The sequence below is a fragment of the Natrix helvetica genome (genome assembly GCF_964273705.1).
Source record: "Natrix helvetica genome assembly, chromosome: Z".
NCBI lineage: Eukaryota > Metazoa > Chordata > Lepidosauria > Squamata > Natricidae > Natrix > Natrix helvetica.
Genome location: NC_138554.1, coordinates 19,573,457 through 19,594,779, shown reverse-complemented (window position 1 = coordinate 19,594,779; position 21,323 = coordinate 19,573,457). Strand labels below are relative to the sequence as shown.

General features: G+C 42.8%; 2 protein-coding genes across 2 annotated transcripts; both read left to right on the top strand.

The window, feature by feature from the left end:
- The first annotated feature begins 1,641 nt into the window (after positions 1-1,641).
- LOC309381218 (apoptosis-associated speck-like protein containing a CARD) lies at positions 1,642-5,176 on the top strand. The gene is made up of 2 exons (XM_081931961.1): positions 1,642-2,047; positions 4,220-5,176. Exons 1-2 carry the CDS (start codon positions 1,774-1,776, stop codon positions 4,510-4,512), a joined length of 567 nt encoding a protein of 188 aa, XP_081788087.1. The 5' UTR covers positions 1,642-1,773; the 3' UTR covers positions 4,513-5,176.
- A 3,368-nt stretch (positions 5,177-8,544) lies between these two features.
- LOC309401344 (uncharacterized protein) lies at positions 8,545-18,029 on the top strand (the record flags this gene model as incomplete). Its single annotated transcript, XM_081970410.1, has 3 exons — positions 8,545-8,756; positions 13,451-14,598; positions 17,970-18,029. Exons 1-3 carry the CDS (start codon positions 8,702-8,704, stop codon positions 18,027-18,029), a joined length of 1,263 nt encoding a protein of 420 aa, XP_081826536.1. The 5' UTR covers positions 8,545-8,701.
- Positions 18,030-21,323: the final 3,294 nt, after the last annotated feature.

Here is a 21,323-nt window from a genome sequence, read left to right as displayed (position 1 = left end):
TTGCAAGGAGTGTCCTGGGATCAGGTGATCACTTTTTGTGACCTTCTGATAAGCAAAGTCAGTGGGAAAGCCAGACTCACTTAAATGATTGTGTTAATGCTAACTTAACAACTGCAACGATTCGCTTAGCCACTGTGGCAAGAAAAGTTGTAAAATGGAGGCAAAACTCACTTAATGACTGTCTTGCTTAACAACAGAAATGTTGCATTCCATTGTGGTCGTAAGTCGAGGACTACCTGTAACTTTCCTTTACATCAAGTGTAGCAGAGGTAGGTGTACTCTCCGACAGAAGGAAACACCTGAGAACCACCAATGTTGAATTGTTATGGTGCCTTTTGAAGCAACCTTACCCAAAGGGCCAGCCTTGGAAAAGCCTGTTACATACTCATTGATATACTTGCTTATTATTCGGTTTTGTACAGATAGTCCTTGACTTACGACCACAGCTGAGCCCAAAAATTATGTTCCTAAGTGAAATATTTGTTAAGTGACATTTGCCCCATTTTTACGACCTTTCTTGCCACAGCAGTTAAAGGAATCGCCATCACTCTTTGTTAAATTAGTCCAAATCAGGCTTCCCCATTGACTTTGCTTGTTAGAAAGTCTAAAAAAGTGACCTCAGGATGCTGATGCTGTCATAAAGATGAGTCAGTTGCCAAGCCTCTGAATTTTTAACACGTGACCATGGGGAGTGCTACAATGGCTGTAAGCATGAACACTGGTCAAAGCTCACTTCTTTCCATTGGTGTTGTAACTCTGAATAGTCACTAAGTGGACTGCTGTAAGTCAAGGACTACTTGTTTCCACAGGGGACAAATGTCAACACAAGGACATTGCTTTAAGCTCCTTTGGGTAAAGCAGGAGTCAATTCTGGCCTGCAATTCCAGATGTGGACTGGGGGGGGATTCTTTCATCAGCAAACATTAAAAGAGGCTAAAGGTCTGTAGAGATTCTCAGTCATCCAGGTCATGGTTGTCCCAAAGGTGCTTTTTCAGAAGGCAACTGGAATTTCTGTTTTTTTTTCTTTTGAAGACGTTTCACTTCTCATCCAAGAAGCTTCTTCAGCTCTGACAGGATAGTGGAGAATGGAAGGATTTATATTCCTTGCAGACAGCTGGTCATTTGCAACCTTTTAGAGGGTCCTTGAAGCACTTGGAGGTTTATTTGTGTCCTCAGGGTCCCCTGGGTGGTGCTCAGTCTATAATTTTTTGTGGGTCTGGAAATTCATTCTTACTCCCACACGACTCAATGGATGCTCATCCCAAATTGGGAATCATCCCTTTAGCTGTACAATTTGGGCGTAACAGCCTTTGAATGGTGTGGGATGGATTTCCAGAGGGAAAAAAAATTGCAGACTACAGGAATCAGAAGCACTACTCAGGTGACCCTAAGGACACAGATAAAGTGCTTCAAGGACCCTCTAAAAAGGATGCAAATGCAGATCAGTTGTCTACAAGGAATATAAATCCTTCCATTCCCCACCACCCAGTCAGAGCTTCTTGGATGAGAAGCGAAACGTCTTCAAAATAAAAAACAAAAAACAAGGAAATCCAGTTGTTTCCTGGGGGGGAAAAAAGCACATCTGGGACGTTTGAAAGAGGCCGAAAAATCTGAAAGACTTCCAGGGCAGCGGTGGTTCCTCCCTTTTCCGGAGATCGCATCAGGAAGACTCGCTGAACGGAGCGAAATCGAAACGAAATTTCTCGCTCTTTTCATTGCCATCCACCTTCCGAACGACTCGTAGTTTGGTGCTGATTCCGGAGTGGCGCGAATATGCCCAAAACCACGAGTCAATGCCTGGAGGAGACTCTGGAGGACTTGACGGAAGGCGAGCTGAAAAACTTCAAAAAGAAACTCCACGAATTCCCGGTTAAACCGGGCTACGACAATATTCCCCGAGGACGGCTGGAGAAGGCAGACGTGCTGGATCTGAGCGATCTCCTGGTCAGTTACTACGAGGGATACGCCGTGGAGGTGACAGCCGCGGTGCTGAGACTCTCCCACTGCAATCCCCAAGCCAAAAAACTGGAGTCTCTCTCTGGAATCGGTAAGGACGGGAGGATTGGGGCGTGGCGAATTTGGGGGCGATAGAAGCGCCTCGCTTGATCCATATCGAGAAGGCGGATAACTGTTCTGGGTTGGTAGCAGAGGAGTAATTTGCAGGATCTTGTCCCCTGGCCGTTCTTGTTGCAAACCGAAGCGCCAAACCTTCACAAATCATCCTTTCAAAACTTTTTCTGGCAAAGTTTATTCAAACATGAAACAAGAAAATCTATGAACGTATCAGGCCTATTTTCCCTTTGGCGCCTAAGATTTTTTTTAGGTTTTTTAAAGGAAGTTAACTTCCTTATATTTCTATAGAAAACGTTAAAATACAGAAAGTCGTGTAAAAAGGACATGCACAGCAAGGTCTGTATCTTTTTCACTGAGAGCATATTATGCACCAAAGACAAAGACTTTGTCTTTGGTGCATAATATGCTCTCACTGAAAAAGATACAGACCTTACTGTGCATGTCCTTTTTACACAACTTTCTGTATTTTAACGTTTTCTATAGAAAACTTGGCCAATAAAGAATTCTATTCTGTTCTATTCTATTCTATTCTATTCTATTCTATTCTATAATAGCTTTAAAACCATCATGGATTCTACTTACTCTTCTTAATGTTTCATAGGCTCCCTTTCTTATTCTCACATATTTTATCATATTCTTCCTTGGATGTTTATGGCCCTTGCTATCTTCTGCAGTTCTTACACAGTACAGACATTTGTCATTAACTTATTTAGTATAACCCAATCATTTCCTTACACATTTGAAAAACAAATTCTTTTTTTTTAAATCTCCTTGTAAAGTCCCACCTTTTTATCTTCACTTATTACACCATTTCCTTTCTATTTATGAACTATGGAACTTTATTTGGCTTTTTAAAATTTTTAATCTATTCTCTTCCTGGAAAACGTGCCTGTAAAATTTGTGAACAAAATTGCCTCAGAAAGAGCTCCCAGAATTCTTGGCGATGATGACCACTCTGGCTGTGACATTTGGGATTTTAAAGCATTTTTAAAGCGTTTGTTTCCTTTTCTGACACTTGTAGATCAACTGTCAGAAAGATGTTCTTTTTTGGAATGGCATCCAAGTTAAGTCTTACTCACGTACAGTGTATGCCCATGATGGCGAACCTATGGCACGCGTGCCAGAGGTGGCACACAGCACCCATTCTGTAGGCATGCGCACTGTTGCCCCAGCTCAGCCAGCTGGTTGTCAGATTTCTGACATGCTCATGCACACTGGCCAGCTGGTTGTCGGGTTTCTAATATGTGCATTCACACCGGCCAGCTGGTCATTGGGTTTTTGGCACGCATGCACACCTTTTAATTTAGGACTCTCTGCCTAAAAGGGTCACCATTACTGGTATATGCGGTACCTGAACAGAATAGTCTCCCTGAACAATTGCATACATATTTGCTGTGCTTGCTATCAGTCATTGATAAATAACTGATGCAACAGTAATGTGAAATGCAATTTGATTTTCTATAGAAACTTTAAGAAGTTTCATGTGCAATATTTTAAAATGAGAAGTTTCTCTCCCTTTCAGGGAAAAAAAGAAAGGTTTGCTCCTGTAATTGTCAGTTACAGCAGGGGACAAGAGCTGGTATGCTTTGGTAGGAATATGGTCGGGGTTTTCCCCAGCCATTTTTCATATATTGTAAGTTGGCCAAGGCAGAGCAATGCAGATATGTTTCCACAGGCAGGAAGTCAAACTCAAGCAATCAGCCAGCATGGCCTGGTGCTGTTTTGCACACCCATTTTCTCATCCTTTCTATTTACAACTTCCTCTAAAACATTTACTCTTTATTGGTAGATATACTGAAGATGCTTGTTTTATGCTTCTTGAAGTGTTAAAATGTCTTCTCCCAACTCCAGGATTTGGGAAGGACCTAAAATGCTGTTAGAAACCATTAATTCGATCTCTCTATTCCCAAAGCCTAGAGCAGTGTTTTTCAGCCTATGCAACTTCCAGATGTGTGGACTTCAACATCCCAAATGCCACAGCCAGAATGGCCTTCACTGAGAATTCTGGGAGTGGATGATCACACATCTCAAAGCTGCTTAGGATGGGAAACGCTAGCTTTGAGTCAAAGGGAAGGAGTTTGGAGCTCGTCTAAGACTATCCTGTGAGCATGTACAGAGTTTTTCTCTTCTTGTTGTTTCTTGACAGGGAATCAGCCATCTAGTCAGCCATCTAGTTCTCCTGACCAGCATTTCGTCGACCAGTTCAGGGAGCCACTGATCCAGCGAACTACCACAGTGGAACAGGTCTTGGATAAATTGCACGGTTCCATCCTAAATGAAGAACAATACCAAAAAATCTGCTCACAGCAAACGAGTCAGGAGAAAATGCGAGAGCTTTATAAGTTAGTTCCTGGCTGGAACCTCCAGTGCAAAGATCAACTGTACGAAGCACTGAAGGCCCTAAACCCATATCTCATCAAAGAACTAGAAGGGAGATGAAGCAATAAGGAAGATGGAAAATTAAATCATTTTGTACACACACACACACACACACACACACACACACACACACATGTGTGGTTTAGAGAATTTATTAATGCTCCCCGGCAATTCCCTTCACTCAGCCTCAGAACTATCCCAAATAATTACAGCCACAAGTAGGCCAAGATTAATGCACAAGGCAATAGCCAATAGTCCATAATAGAAAGTCGCTCCAACAAATAAGTTCACCAAACAAATTTAAATCCACCAGGCCAAACCGAAATATACTCACAAGAGTTTACTTGGCAAGAGAAGTTCAGAGTCTCCAAAGTCCAGCAGGAAGCACCAGGAACAAACACTCACAGCCAGAAACCAAACACATTGTTCCCAGCAATGCCTCTCTCTGCCTGCTGTGATAAATAGCTTTACTGTGCAGCCCTCTGCGGGGGCTTCTCCTGAATAATGTGGCAGATCTCCATTGCTCTTATCTTTTCTCTGCCCTGCGTCCTCTTGGGTCCATGGAAGGCCTCCTCCTCCTTTTCACTAACTGTCCTCCCCTCTTTCAGCCAGCTGTTCAGAGACATTAATTAACCTAGTTCCTGATATACCAGGAATGAACATCCTCTCTTGAACTGACCTCTGAGGAAGAATATGAGGAGTCATCCAAAAGACCCAGTAGCCCCAGAAGAAAAAACAGGAGGGATCAACAACAGTGTGTAAAGACCGCAACAGCCACTCCGAGGACAAACAGGCAGAGGAGCAGACAAACAGCAGCAGGATGCATCCACGAACACCAATTCGAAGTCAGAACACATGATGAAAACTTTAGTTTTGCAACATATGGACATATTCAACTATAGTTTTCTAAGGGAAATTTTGATCACCTTAAACCAAGTCAAGTCCAAAAACCCTACAGAATTACTGGAAGTCTAACTCTCTGACAAATTAATCATCAATCGGCAGATGGACATAAACAACATCTACATACTATGACAAAGAGACAATCAACAAGCCAAAAAAAAGAAAAAAAAAGTCCAAAACACTTCTCCACCAGCAATCAACATCCAGATAAGCATAGATTAATACCAAGATTAATATCAGACTTACAATCAAGAAGTAACCAATACTACAGTCAGGTAATTGCCAAACAAGCTAACAACAGTCCAACCAAAAACCTCAAAGACTACTACAATACTGACAGAACAAGCCACTATATCAGTGATGGCTAAACCTTTTGGCACCCGATGCCAAAACTGGAGCATGGATGCAGGCCGGAGTGCTGGAACACCGAAAAAAGCAGCTGGCCAGTGCACGTGGACATGACAGCCAGCTGCTCTTCTGGGTTCTAGCATGCGCATATGCGCTTGACAGCTGGTCTGGCACGCATGCGCACCGGCCAGCTGCTGTCTTCCAGGTTCTGGCATGCTCATGCCTGGCCGGTGGGTATGAACATGCCAGAATCCGGAAGACAGCAGCTGGCCATTGCAATGTGTGCCAGACCAGCTGTCCAGCGCACATGCGTGGCCGGTGCAGATGCACACACCAGAACCCGGAAGAGAGCAGCTGGCCAGTGCGCTTGCATAGCAAATCAGTCGGGCAGTGCATGCACCCAAAAGAGCAGCTGATGATGACATGCATGGCCACAGAGTGGGCTCTGCGTGCTACTTCTGGCATGCGTGCCATAGGTTTGCCACGACAGCACTATACTATAAAATGAGACCAAACCCTACTCCCCACCAGGACTGATGAGGTTGCCTAATTGGGCAATGAAACATCTCACCCAAACAAACCCATTAACAGAAAGAAATTTAAGTGAAGATGCTTTTTATAAGTGGGCCTGCTTGTGATTTGTTATTTTTTAGAACGATTACAGTTGTCGGAAAACAGAAGGAAATGGGTTGAAACAATTATTTGGCATTGAAGAAGAGATTTGATTACATGCATTGGAAAATAGCAGCATTAAATGTTTTAATTATTGAAACAGTTTTAAAAATAAGAATTATTCACTTTTAACATACTGATCAACACCCTTCTATAGTTATTGTCATAGAATTAAAACTAAATAAAAACGCTCAAGAATTGATTTGTATGTTATGTCTATACAGTACTAAAAATGTATTTGAAATACTATAAATTTAGCATTTTTGAACTATTTGGGTTTCTACTCATCCTACCAAAGTACAGGCAGTCCTCTACTTACGAACACAATTCAGCCCAAAATTTCTATTAGAGACATTTGTTAAGTGAGGTTTGCCCCATTTTACAACCTTTCTTGCCACAGTTGTGAATTATTGCAGTTGCTAAAGTACTAACAGGGTTGTTAAGTGAATCTAGCTTCCCCATTGACTTTGCTTGTCAGAAGGTCCCAAAGGTTAATCACATGACCTTGGGCACTGCAACCGTCATGAAAACAAAGAGGATTAGGGGACTGGAGGCTAAACATATGAAGAACGGTTGCAGGAGCTGGGTATGTTTAGCTTAAGAGAAAGAAGGACTAGGGGAAACATGATAGCAGTGTTCCAATATCTCAGGGGTTGCCACAAAGAAGAGGCAATCAAACTGTTCTCCAAGGCACCTGAGGGTAGAACAAAAAGCAATGGGTGGAAACTAATCAAGGAGAGAAGCAACTTAGAACTGAGGAGAAATTTCCTGACAGTTAATCAGTGGAACAGACGTTGCCTCCAGAAGTTGTGAATGCCCCAACACTGGAAGTCTTTAAGAAGATGTTGGATAGCCATCTGTCTGAAACAGTATAGGGTTTCCTGCCTAGGCAGGGGGTTGGACTAGAAGACCTCCAAGGTCCCTTCCAACTCTACTATTTTATTGCATTGTATTGTAAATATGAGTCAGATGTCAAGTGCCTGAATTTTGATCATGTGTCCATGGGTATGCTGCAATGGACATACATGTAAAAAATGGTTCTTTTTCACTTTTTCTGTGCTGTTGTAACTTCAACTTAAACAAAACCACAGTAAGTTGAGGACTACCTGTAATTAGGGAGCTACTGCAGAGGGTCCCCATCTACCAGAAGTTAAATGGGAGGGGGGCTAACAGTGAGCGTTCTTCGTAGAAGGCCTGTTTGGAAAATGTTAGTCCCTGAAGCAAAGGTGACCTCTATTCTCATGAATTGCTGAGTAATTTGGAGAATCGGCAAATGCCACCTCTGGCTGGCCCCAGAGTGGAGAGGGAATGGAGATTTTGCAATATTCTTCCCCTGCCAAGCCCGCCAAGCCACGCCCACTGAACCGCAGTAAAAAAAATAAATTTCACAACTGCTCTCACTGTACATAAAAGCAACAAGTCATAAATCATAATCATAAAATACAATAATCATATATCATAAGATGCAACACGGTGACAGTCATAGGATGCAAAATAAAAGCAACCCTGAGCTACCAATATTGTCCTCTATTGGTGCCCTTCTTCCTTCTGTGCCCCGGGGGGGGGGGGTCCATTCCTCCGTTCAAGCAAGACACAAAACAAAAGTCTCCAAAACTTTATTAAGATTCTACAACTTTATTAAAATTCCCCATGTTCTAAAAAAAAAAAAAGGCACATTTAGTGTTTGGCACTTTGTTTTTTGATAGCTGCAAAAAACAAGCAGGGTATCGAGGTAGGCACATTCCTCCACGGAGCTGTGCTATGTAAATTCTTCTGTTGGATTTCTGGCAGTATGAAAAAAAAAAGGGGGGTATTGTAATTTAAGTAACAGAGTTGGAAGGGACCTTGGAGGTCATCTAATCCAACCCCCTGCTCACGGAGGAGACCTGTACTAGGGATTCGAACCGCCGAACTGCCGACCTTTCTGATTGACAAGCTCCGTGCCTTAGTTTACATTTACAACCTAGTCAGGCTGTTCTCATCCTTCGTAATGTATCCGAAGCAAAGTCCTCATCCTCCCCCCCCCCCCAATCTCTCTTAGGTCCTTATCTTGGGTGTTTCCTTTGGTCTCCTAGCAACCGCCCCCAAGATTCTCCCCCGCCCCTCTCTAATTTCCCCCTGCATCATGTGAACTTCAAGGATATGACGTCATCACTGGGTTCCCTCTTATCCTTCTGTAAGCATTACCTACATTTGCAAGCCTGCAGGGTTAGGAATAACTGTCTGGGTGTTTTGCAACTGCTCTGGATTACGCCTTAGGAAACGAAAAGCAAAAGTGCGAGAATTTCGCAAAGTCCGTTTTCCAGGATACGAGGGCGGTTTCGAGATGGAAGGGGAGTATTTAGGAGGGACGGAGGAAAGGAAGGGATCCAGAGACAAAGGTAAGAATAAAGATCTCATCTAAGGAGCCTGAAGCTGCTAATTTCTTTTAGACGAGATCACAACTGTTTTAAGAGCTTCTTTCTTGTCTATGCAAGCCGAAAACCACCGAGCAAACTGGTGCAATTTATCAGTGTCCCAATTATGCAATATTTTTTAAAATTATATTTTATTTTTTATCTTCTTCGGGCTGGTTATGTGCACCTTGAAAACTTGATGCCGTCTTGAAAAAGCCAGGAAAGTGGAAATCAGAATAATATGAGTCTCTGTATTATCTATGAATACTCAGGGGAGACATGATAGCAGTGTTCCAATATCTCAAGGGTTGCCACAAAGAAGAGGGAGTCAAACTATTCTCCAAGGCACCTGAGAGTAGAACAAGAAGCAATGGGTGGAAACTAATCAAGGAGAGAAGCAACTTAGAACTGAGGAGAAATTTCCTGACAGTTAGAACAATGAATCAGTGGAACAGCTTGCCTCCAGAAGTTGTGAATGCCCCAACACTGGAAGTCTTTAAGAAGATGTTGGATAGCCATTTGTCTGAAATGGTATAGGGTTTCCTGCCTAGGCAGGGAGTTGGACTAGAAGACCTCCAAGGTCCCTTCCAACTCTACTATTGTATAAATAGGTTTTAAGGTATAGAATAGAACAGAATAGAATAGAATTCTTTATTGGCCAAGGGTGATTGGATGCACAAGGAATTTGTCTTTGGTGCATATGCTCTCAATGTACATCAAATGACAAGATACATTCGTCACAAGTCATAAGGTACAACACTTAATTGTACACTTAATTGTACACTTAATTAAGGGTACAATTAAGAAATCAAATCACTAGGAAACAATATAAATTGTAAGGATACAAGCAACAAAGTTACAGTTGTACAGTCATAAGTGGGAGGAGATGGGTGATAGGAACGATGAGAAGATTAATAGTAATAGTAATGCAGACTTAGTAAATAGTTTGACAGTATTGAGGGAATTATTTGTTTAGCAGAGTGATGGCATTTGGGGAAAAACTGTTCTTGTGTCTAGTTGTTCTGGTGTGCAGTGCTCTATAGCATTGTTTTGAGGGTAGGATTTGAAACAATTTATGAATGTGAGGGGTCTGTAAATATTTTCACAGCTCTCTTTGACTCACGCAGTATACAAATCCTAAGCTTTTAAGCTCTGTAATTGACAGGAAGGCATTTGGGGGGAATATTGAGAAATGAGGAAATGAAACAGGAAGGGATTTTTTTAAAAATGAGTGTTTTCAACAAAGGCGACAGGCAGCAGATTAATTAATTTAGTTATATTATATATATATTTAATTTGTACTCTCGGTATGGGATTAGAATTCTTTCTTTTGACTGTCTCTGTACTACAATGGAAGAGCAATCGGCTAGTTAGAAAAGTTAAATACAGGAAAACATGTAGTAGATTGTTCAGTTGCCCAAGTCTTCAGGAATTGCAAATATGCAGCTCTTTAGAATTTGCAGGTTTTTTTTGTTTCCTCTATTGAAACCTATCCCTGCTTGTTGCACTGTGCTAAAAAAGATTAAAGATTGGGTATGGGTCTTAGCATCTGCTTGTTTAATTGCTATACTAAAGGCTTTTATTCCCCAAGCCCTGCAAATTAAATTCTGCAGGCTGAGTGCTCATCTTGCATGCCCAATCAACATCTTATGGCCAGGTGGCAGCTGCCTTCAGCCACAGATGAGTTGAATGTCATAGCTCATGATAGAATGATGCACTGAGCCACAACCTGGTATTTGACATGTCAGCTTGGCATACAATACAGGTGGTTCATTCTGTTGTGCAGACCCAGAAAATTAGACTGGCTAACCTAAGGTGTACTGCAAAACAATGCCACATGCTGCCTGCCTTCTGGTTACTGTAGAACAAGGGTGTCAAACTCAATTTCATTGAGGGCCACATCAGGGTTGTGTTTGACTTTGGGGTGGGGGGGAAACCAAGTCAAAGTCACTTGTGTTGGGGGTACCTGTGGTGACTCAACCGCTCTGCTTTTGGCTGTGATATCCTGCAACCCTCCGCGGCAGCCCTCCTGAGCTCCGTTTTCGCTGGCAGAGGCACCGCAAGCTGTTTCCAGGATGACCCCACGAGCCACATCTAAGCACCTTGAGTTTGACACCCCTGCTGTAGAAGAATCTGCCATGTTGAGGCGCACCTTGCGTAACTCTGTTTTCTGATATTTGGATTTATGTTCCCGATGAAGGGTCCTAATTACAATATTCCCTATTTGACACTCTGCAGACTTGTGCTTTCTACAATTGAAAAACAATATGTAGATTTGTAGAAAGATTATGGGAACGATAGAAGAGAATATTTGCAGCTCAGGATTGAACTGGTGGTGGTCTCTGAGCTTGGTGTTTTCTTGCAGACATTTCATTACCTAATTATGTAGATAACATCATAAATGCAGAATAACAGTTGAAAGGGGACCTTGGAGGTCTTCTAGTCCAGCCCCATGCTCAAGCAGGAAATCTTATACCATTTCAGACAAATGGTTGTCCGATCTCTGCTTAAAAGCCTCCAGTGTTGGGGCATTCACAACTTCTGGAGGCAAGTTGTTCCACTGATTAATTGTTCTAACTGTCAGGAAACTTCTCATTAGTTCTAGGTTGGTTCTCTCCTTGATTAATTTTCTTCCATTGCTTCTTATTCTGCCCCCAGGTGCTTTAGAAGATTCACCCCCCTATTCTTTGTGGCTGCCCCTCAGATATAGGAGCACTGCTATCAGGGCACTGATAATGAAATTAAATTTCCTTGATTTTAATGAAATTAGTAATGAATTGTCTGCAAGAAAGCCATCAAACTCAAAGAGCACCAAGGACTCCACGTGGTTATAGGAGCTATAACATTCATAATCCCCAGTCATCTAAGCCACTAGCTACACTGGCTGGTGTTTGGAAAGCACAGCCCATCATGTTTTGAGACAACCACTTTGAGAAGGTTCTTCTAGAATTCCTTGCCCCTTAAAAAGAGAGGTGTCAGGCTCGCCTCCTCCCAAATATGCCCCATATTTAGGAAAACTATGAGATTTTGGTCACTGAATCTTGGAGTGGAAGGTTTGAATTGAAAGCTCCCTGGGTGTCAAGCAAATAAGTGCATCACAGAGACCTGTTTCGGATAAGAGTTTATTTTCCATGAAACAAATGGCGCTAGTTAATACAATACAATACAATAGCAGAGTTGGAAGGGACCTTGGAGGTCTTCTAGTCCAACCCCCTGCCTAGGCAGGAAACCCTATACCGTTTCAGACAAATGACTATCCAACATCTTCTTAAAGACTTCCAGTGTTGGGGCATTCACAACTTCTGGAGGCAACTTCTGTTCCACTGATTAATTGTTCTAACTGTCAGGAAGTTTCTCCTCAGTTCTAAGTTGCTTCTCTCCTTGATTAGTTTCCACCCATTGCTTCTTGTCCTGCCCTCAGGTGCCTTGGAGATATTGGAACACTGCTATGATGTCACCCCTACTCCTTCTTTTCATTAAACTAGACATACCTAGTTCCTGCAACCGTTCTTCATATGTTTTAGTCTCCAGTCCCCTAATCATCTTTGTTGCTCTGCTCTACACTCTTTCTAGAGTCTCCACATCTTTTCTAGTTAGGAGAAAGTGATATCTGTATACTGGTAGGTCTCGACATACGACAGCAAGGCAGTTGTGAAGTGAATTTTTGTCCCATTTTATGACCCCTTTTTTGCTACATTTGTTAAATGAGTGAGTGCAGTTGTTAAGTGAATCATGCAGTCACTAAACCAATCTGGCATCCCCTATTGACTTTGCTTGTCAGAAGCCAGCTGACAGGGTTACCAATGGGATCACATGACCCCAGGACAGTGCAACTAACATAAATACAGGTCCTTGACTTACAACTGTTCGTTTAGTGATCGTTCCAATTACAACGGCACTGAAAAAAGTGACTGATGACCATTTTCACACTTACGACCATGGCAGCATCTCCACCATTACGTGATTTACATTTGGATGCTTGACGACTCACATTTATGATGGTTGCAGTGTTGTGGGGTCATGTGATCCCCTTTTGCGACCTTCTGACAAGAAAAGTCAATAGGGAAAGAGATTCACTTAACAACCATGTTGCTAATTTGACAACTGCAATGATTCACTTAACAAATGTGTTAAAGAAAATCAAAAAATGGGGCAAAATTCACTTAACAAATTTCTCAATTTGCAAGATAAATTTTGGGCTCAATTGTGGTTGTGAGGTGAAGACTATCTGTAAGTGCCTGTTGCCCAGTGTCCGAATTTTGATCATGTGACCGTGGGAATACTGCAATGATCATTAAGTGTGAAAAATGGTTGTAACTCATTTTTTTCAGTACCTTTGTAACTTCACATGGTCACTAAACAAATGGTTATAACTCAAGGGCCACCTGTAGACATTGCAGAGTGGTTCTATCACAGAGTCATGGGATTGAACGAAACCTCAGAGGTCATCTAGTCCAACGCCCTGCCAAAGTCAAGAGTCCTTATACCATCATTCCTAGACAAATGCTTGTCCAATGTGTTCTTGAAAATCTCCAGTGTTGGGGCATCCACAAATTTTTGAGGCAAGTCATTCCCCTGATTAAGTAATGAATTGATCAATTTTGTTCAGTGCTTTTGTAACTTCAAATGTTGCAAGTTGAGAACTACCTGTACTCTTTATTTTTTCCTACTCTCTGCAGGTGTTGGGGTTGGAAGTCATCTTGAGATGGAAGATCTCAAGGAGGAAGCAGCAGAAGGATGGCTAGAGACGCAGGACCCGGAAGCCACTCTGAGCCTGGAGCAGAGTGCATTAATGCTGGAGGGCATAGAGAGAGAAGGAAGACCAAGTGATGTCATTAGTGCAGGTGGGAAAGAGCAGGCAGAGCTTGATGTCCCTGATAGCTATTCAGGAGCTGACATTTGCCAAAACCAAGTCAAGGCAGAAGACCAGAGGTGGAGAAGCCAGGTGAGAAGACGCCGAACAAAAGAGGTTTCCCAGGATCCTCCAGGTTTCATCAACCTCCTGGGGATCCTGGAACCGCCACCTCCTCTTCCGCCCTCTGCACCCCAGAAGGTGGTGAACAAGCCCTTCCATTGCACAGAGTGCGGGAAATGTTTCTCGCAGAGCTCCGTGCTCATTGAGCACCAGAGAATCCATACAGGGGAGAGGCCCTTCGTGTGCAATGTGTGCGGAAAACGATTCTCCCAAAGCTCCACCCTGATGGGCCACCAGAGGATCCACACGGGCGAGAAGCCATTCGCCTGCCCTGAATGTGGACGGGGCTTCAGCCGCAGCTCCGCTCTGACCGAGCACCAGCGTACCCACACGGGAGAGACCCCTTTCCCCTGCCGGGAGTGCGGAAAGGCCTTCAGCCGCACCTCCAACCTGGTGAAGCACTTGCGCACCCACTCGGGCGAGAAACCGTACAGCTGTGCCCTCTGCGGGAAGCGCTTCTCGCTCAGCTCCAACCTGCTGAAGCACGAGCGCACCCACTCGGGGGAGAAGCCCTTCCCCTGCCCCCTCTGCGGGAAGCGCTTCAAGAAGAAGACCCACCTCGTCTCGCACAATCGTGTCCACACCGGAGAGCGGCCCTACCGGTGTGAGGAGTGCGGGAAGTGCTTCTCTCAAAGCTCATCTCTGATCGAGCACCAGAGGATCCACACCGGGGAAAAACCCTACAAGTGTCCCCAGTGTGGCCGAGGCTTCTATGTCAACTCTAAACTGGTCAAACACCAGAGAATCCACACGGGGGAGAAGCCCTATGCCTGTTCAGCCTGTGGGAAAACGTTCCGATACAAGCAGCAGTTTCCCCGTCACCTGGCCCACGTCCATCCAGGGGAAGAGCAGGTTTCTGTCCTTAACTTGGGGACCAGTGTTAATGTGCTACTCTCCTAGGGTGTAATCCCAGTGCCCAGTGGCTGGCCTTTAAGTCCCACAGGGCTAGTCCCAGTCAGAGGCAAAATAATTGCCAAATATGGTTGATCCCTAGATTAGCATCTTTCATTGAAATATTCAAGCAGTTTCTGAGGTGCTCCAACTTACAGAGATAGTCCTTGATTTAAAACCATGATTGAGCCCCAAACTTCCATTGCTACTCTGTTTCCCCGAAAATAAGACAGGCCCTTATTTTCTTTTGACCCATGAAATAAGTGCTTGGCTTTATTTTCCAGGAAGTCTTATTATTTCTGAGGTGCAGGAGGCAGCGAGCGTGGTCACCTCATGGCTGCTGCTATTTTCGGGGGAGGGCTTATTTTAGCGCATGCTCTCAAAAGCCCGATTGGGCTTATTATCTGAGGAGGTCTTATTTTCAGGGAAACAGGGTAAGCAAGACAGTTGTTAAATGAATTTTGCCCCATTTAATGATCTTTCTTGCCACAGTTATTAAGGGAATCAATGCAGTTGTGTTAAGTCAGTAACCCTGTTGTTAACTGACTCGGGCTTCCCAAATTGATTTTACATGTCAGAAGGTTGCAAAAAGGGATCACGTGATCCCGGGACACTACAACAGTCCTAAATACATGCCAAGTTGCCAAACTTCCGAATTTGGATCACGTGACTATGGGGAAGCTGCAACGGTCACAATTGTGAAAAAGTGTGTGACAAATCACTTTTTCCTTATGGTCATAACTTCAAACGGTTAGTAGGCACACGGTTGTAAGTCGAGACTACCCATATTTCTACCTTAGTGAATGTCACAGTTGGGTGGTCTACTTCACGATGCCACCTTTATCCTCATTTAAAGAAGCGACTTCCCCAAATTATAGTTTTCTTTTTTTTAAAGTTCTTTGTGCAGTGTAGGTTGTCTTCAACTTATGATCACAATTGAATCCAAATATTCTGTGGTTGTGATACATTTGTTAAGTGAGTTTTCTTCCATTTTGCAGCATTTTTTGCCACAGTTGTTAAGTGGATCACTGCAGTTAGAAAGTTTTTTATTAAGTGAATCTGGCTTTCCCATTGACTTTGCTTCTCAAAAGGGTACAAAAGGGCATCATGTGACCCTGGGACATGGCAAACCTCATAAATATGATGAGTCAGTTGCCAAGCATCTCATTTTTGATTATCAAGAGCACTTAGACATATACCGCGTCACAGTGCTTTACAGCCCTCTCTAAGCGGTTTAGAGTCAGCCTATTGCTCCAAACAATCTGGGTCCTCCTTTTACCCACTTCGGAAGGATGGAAGGCTGAGTCAACCTTCAGCCTGGTGAGATTTGAACTGCTGAACTGCAGCTAGCAGTCAGCCTGCAGTACTGCGCTCTAACCCATGGGTAAAATCATCCTGGTTTGTCCTAGTTTGGCTGAACTGGCAGGGACGATTGGCATCGGTTCTCTGAACCGGTGGCAAAAATCTCTGGTGGCCCCGCCCACGCCCACCTGGTCGTCCTGTCACCTGCTCACATCTTCTGGCCGCTCGCTCTCAGCCCTTCCAGCTGCTCAACCTGCCCACCCGATCTGAACGTTTCTCCCTCCATTCACAGCAGAACTGCTGCATCCTGTCCCTTTAAGATAGACCCCAGGAGGGAGGGGGCTGGGGGGGGGACCATAAAGGGAGTAGAGCTCTACTGTGAATGGAGGGAGAAATGTTTGGATTGTGTCTGCTGCATTTAACGTTGAATTCTGTGGCAGAGAGAATCCAAACGTTTTTCCCTCCATTTAGAGCATAGCTGCTTCAGCCTGTCCCTTTAAGGTATTTTGACGCCCGGGAGGGAGGGGGCCAGCGGGGACCATAAAGGGAGCAGCAGCTCCGCTGTGAATGGACTCATACACACATTTTTTCCTACCTGGTTCTGTGGGTGTGGCTTGGTGGTAGTGGTGTCATGTGACCGAGTGGGCATGGCCATGAGTGACATAGAGTTGGCCACACCCACTCACTCACAGGACACCCACTAAGCCACGCCCACAGAACCGGTAGTAAAAAAAAAGAATTTCACCACTGCTCCACCTCGGCTCAACTATTTTTATGTCCCTATGACATGCTGCTTCAGAGGGCTCCTCTTATAGCCAGTTTACAATAGTGTTAAGAGCTAGCAACTTGATCTCTTCTTCCAGGTAGCCCTCGAAGTTACAATGGTGCTGAATAAAAGATGACTAATTGCAGCGCGGTGATGTGATAACAATTCTTGGCTACCAGCATTTATTTAAGATGGTTGTTGTGTTCCTGGAGTTACGTGATTGCCATTTTTGCAACCTTCCCGGCTGGCTTCTGACAAGTAAAATCAATGGGGGAAGCCAGATTTGCCTAAGGACTGCATGACTTGCATAACGACTCTGGCCAAAAGAAGGTTGTAAAATGGGGTGTGGTCACATCATTCATTTAACAACCGCATCGGTTAAAAATAGAAGTTCCAGTCCCAATTGTGGTTTTAAGTCAAGGACTGTCTGTATATTAACTAACACAACTTAAGGATGTGTAGAGGTTAATCTGAGTCATGGTTGTCCCAAAGGTACTTTTTCATGAGCAACTGGACTTCCTTGTTCTTTCTTTGAAGGCATTTCGCTTCTCATCCAAGAAGCTTCATCAGTTCTGACAGAATAGTAGTGGGGAATGGAAGGATTTATATTCCTTGCAGACAGCTGGTCATTTGCATCCTTTTAAAGCAGGGCTGTCAAATTGGCGGCTTGTGGGCCGGATGTGTCATGCACAAGCCATGCCCACCCCAGCTCCACGAAGGGAAAAAATGTTGTGATACATCAGGTGACAGCAATGTAATGCCACGCAAATTTGACACTCGTGTGTTAGAAGGTCGTTAAAGCACTTGGAGATTTATCTGTGTCCTCGGGGTAACCTGAGTAGTCCTTCTGGTTCCTGTAGTCTGCAGTTTTTTTCTCTGAAAATTCATTGCTACTCCCACACTATTCAAAGGGTGTTCATCCCAAATTGGGAACCATCCTCTTTTAGCTATACAATGTGGGATGAAAACCCTTTGGATGGTGTGGGAGTGCTTTAACGACCCTCTAAAAGAATGCAAATGCCCCGCTGTCTGCAAGGAATATAAATCCTTTCCTTCCTCACTTAGCCTGTCAGAGCTGAAGAAGGTTCTTGGATGAGAAGCGAAAGGTCTTCAAAAGAAAAAACAAGAAAGTCCAGTTGCCTCCTGAAAAAAGCATCTTAGGGACACAACATGGATCAAGCTTATTTTATGTGGTATATGAAACTTAAAAGCTAATTACTTTGCTTAACTTTGTTTGTTTGTTTGTTTTTTTGCTACCATACAGCTCATGACGTGGAGTTTTAGCTTCCCATCTGCTCTGAGGAGAAGCAAAAGGATTTTCTAAGGATCTTGTTTTTTGTTTATGCTCTGTAGCCAGAGAAAGCATAGTAAGATTTATTTTCTGGATCTTGGGGGTGGGGGTGGGAGAGGGGCATTGGTTGTTTTTTTTTTGTAATCTGAAGTAAAGGTAAAATTGTACTTTGAAGTTTTTTTCATTGAGCTAATTGCAGTATTATCTAGAAAACATCCATTAATCCTATAAAGATGTTTCATTGATGTTGACATTATTCAGATGGTATGTTTATGATAACTACAAGAAAACTACGAACTGATTTAAAACTCCGTACCGATGCTTCTAGCAGTTCTTATTCAAAGGAATTCCTTTCACAGTCAAGTTTGTAAAATTCTGTCTGAGAACAGAGACATTTTGACTACTGACTGGATGTTAGAATAATTGTAAAAACTTCTAAATGCCCTTTTATCATTATGGAACAGACCCATCTTTTTAGAGGTGTAACTGTTCAGAACTGCATAGGATTGCTCACTTTTTCTGCTGGTGACTTGTGCCAGATCCATTCTAAGCTCTGTGTACTACAAAAACCATGGGCAGGAGGAACCATCATTAGTGGTGAGCCTATGACATCTCATGGACTCATCTGAAGAAGTGAGCAATAGACGAAGCAGTGACCTCCAAAAGTCACCTATGAGCTTCTCATTAATTAAGTCAGTCATCAGATCGTTGACAAATTTAGGTGGTTTTTTTTTAAGTCAATGTTCTTGAGTTAGCATCAGAACTTCATTCGTAAGAGCCAGGATGAAAACAAAATGAAATTGAATGCTATTCTACAGTTAAATAATTAAGAAACCTACCTGACACACGTATCTGTAACTTAGTCATCTCCACAGAAACTAGTGTTTCAATCACTGAGAGTGAACTTCCCCCTATCAGGTAAAAATGTTTGAAAATAGGGTGTGATCTGGGCCTAGTATTATATGGCAACATTGGAATAGACCAGTTTTCAACTTGATTGCTTTATTATGACAGTTGCGTGTTTGGGCAGGGGACTCATACAATGGTGAAGTCACACTCCCTTTTGAAACAAAACCAGCTGGAGGGATATTTACAAGCCAATGTGAACTGTGAGTTTCATGGATTCTCGCTTTAGTGAGGGCAGAAAGGTGGCAGGTAGTCCTCAATTTATGACGGGTGGCTTAACTGATGGACAAGGGCTTGCCCAGGGCTGCTTATAACCCAGATCTGTTCTGTTAGCCAGGCCTTTCATTTCAGTCACATAATCGGATTTGGGTTGCTCGGCAACTGGTCCACATCTAACAGCTATTTGCACTGCCCGCGGTCACATTGGGGGGAGGGGGTTGCTATAAATTGGCATTTACTTCTAGGTTTCAGCAAAAAATACTCCCATTGTGGGCAATGGGTTCACTTCACAACAAGTGACTTTCTTTACAACCACCATTTCTGCTTCATGACCACCATATCTGCTTAACAACCACCACACAAGAGATTGTAAAAACAGTCTTGTGGGTGACCTGTTTAATGACTTGCAGGAGTCATAAGTCGAGAACTATCTATAATAGTAGAACAAAAGTCTTGAAATTCCTAGGGATAGGATAATACAGGTAATCCTCAACTTATAAACTTAGTGACCGGACAAAGTTACAACAGCACTGAAAAAAGTGACTTATGACCGTCTTTCACAATTACGACCTTTGCAGCATCCCCGTGATCAAGATTCAGATGCTTGGCACCTGGTTCATACTTATGACCGTTGCTGGGTCCCAAGGTCACATAAACCCCTTTTGTGACCTCCTGACAAGCAAAGTCAATAGGGAAACCAGATTCACTTAACATCTGTGTCAAGAAAAGTCAAACAATGAGGCAAAACTCATTTAAGAAATATCTCACTTAGCAACAGAAATTGTCATAAATCGAGGATTACCTGTAACTGTAGAATACCCTGGCGTGTTTGATGTTGCACCCATTTCTGTCCCCAGGTATTTTGTTAGCTTCTAAGTATCTATAGGGCCCTATAATTAGCTGCTGTCCCAATGCTGTGTTATGTCTCCATTTCTCACTCAGACATTGCAAAAAAAAACTTTGCTAAAATAATGACTTTCCAATCAGTTGGTAAAATAATTTACTCATGGACATGTGAAAGCCTATTGAATTTCACTTCCAAATAACTAAGGAAGTGCACACACAAATCTTGCATCGGTTACATAATGGGTCTGCACTAGAGTAACTATAAATTTATTGGCTGACTTTCTCACACTTAAAGTCATGGTGACAAGGAAACACAGGTAGTCCTCAACTTACAACCACAACTGACCCACAAATTTCCATTGCTAAGCAAGATAGTTGTTAAGTGAGTTTTGTCCCACTTCACGACATTTCTTGCCATAGTTAATTGAATCACTGCACTTGTTAATCACATGGTTGTTAAGTGAATCTGGCTTCTAGGTTGACTTTGCTTGTCTGAAGGTCGCAAAAAGTTTTCACATGACCATGGGAATGCTGCAACGATCATAAGTGTGAAAACGGTCATAAGTCACTTTCTTTTCAGTGTTGTAACTTTGAACAGTCACTAACTGAATTGTTGTAAGTCAAGGTCTATCTGTAGATATATTTGGCTGGTTTCAAAGCCTTAATTAATTCTTGCTGCATTCTGTTGATTCATGAATTATGTCACGTATTGAACAATTCTGAGAAATCATTCATCCAATTTTTCTATGTCAATCTGTCCTCCTCTAATTTTTAAGAAAATGTAATTGCCAACAGGGTCAAAACAATAAGTTGATATAACCCAGTTATCCCAAAAATGTAAATTTAAGGATTTTTTTCTTCTTTTTGCTTTCATTCAATCGTGTCTGTTTCTTGGAGACTGGTCAAGTCCCTACAGTTTTTCAAAAGTGATTTGCCGTTGCCTTATTCCTAGGGTTGAGAGAAGGTGACTGGCCCAAGATAACCCAGCAGGCTTTGTGCCTAAGGCGGGAGCCATGAAACTAGAACTCAGTCTCACAGCTCCTACCTGATGCTTTCACTACCATACCAAACTGGCACTCGTGGGGAAATAGGATACCAAAAAATGGAGGATTAGAATATAAGATAAAACAATTCCCACAACAAATTTGAGGAGCAATGTTAAATTTAAAACATTGCTTTATTTGTCATGATAGCACGTCACTTAAAACTCACAAAATAGAGCATCAAAAAAAATAGTCTGAAATTATTTAAAAATGTAAACAAAACAAAACAAAAGGCTTGTTTTCATTTCTACTGGCTCTTTTCATAGAGAGCAATAGAAAAGTTCCTGTCCTTTGTACGTTAAGTTAGTTCCTT

What these genes read in the sequence shown, in the direction of transcription:
- LOC309381218 (XM_081931961.1), top strand. Translation starts at nt 1,774, where the DNA reads ATGCCCAAAACCACGAGTCAATGCCTGGAGGAGACTCTGGAGGACTTG. An exon ending in GGAGTCTCTCTCTGGAATCG is followed by an intron (nt 2,048 to 4,219) that starts GTAAGGACGGGA and finishes GTTTCTTGACAG; the next exon opens with GGAATCAGCCATCTAGTCAG.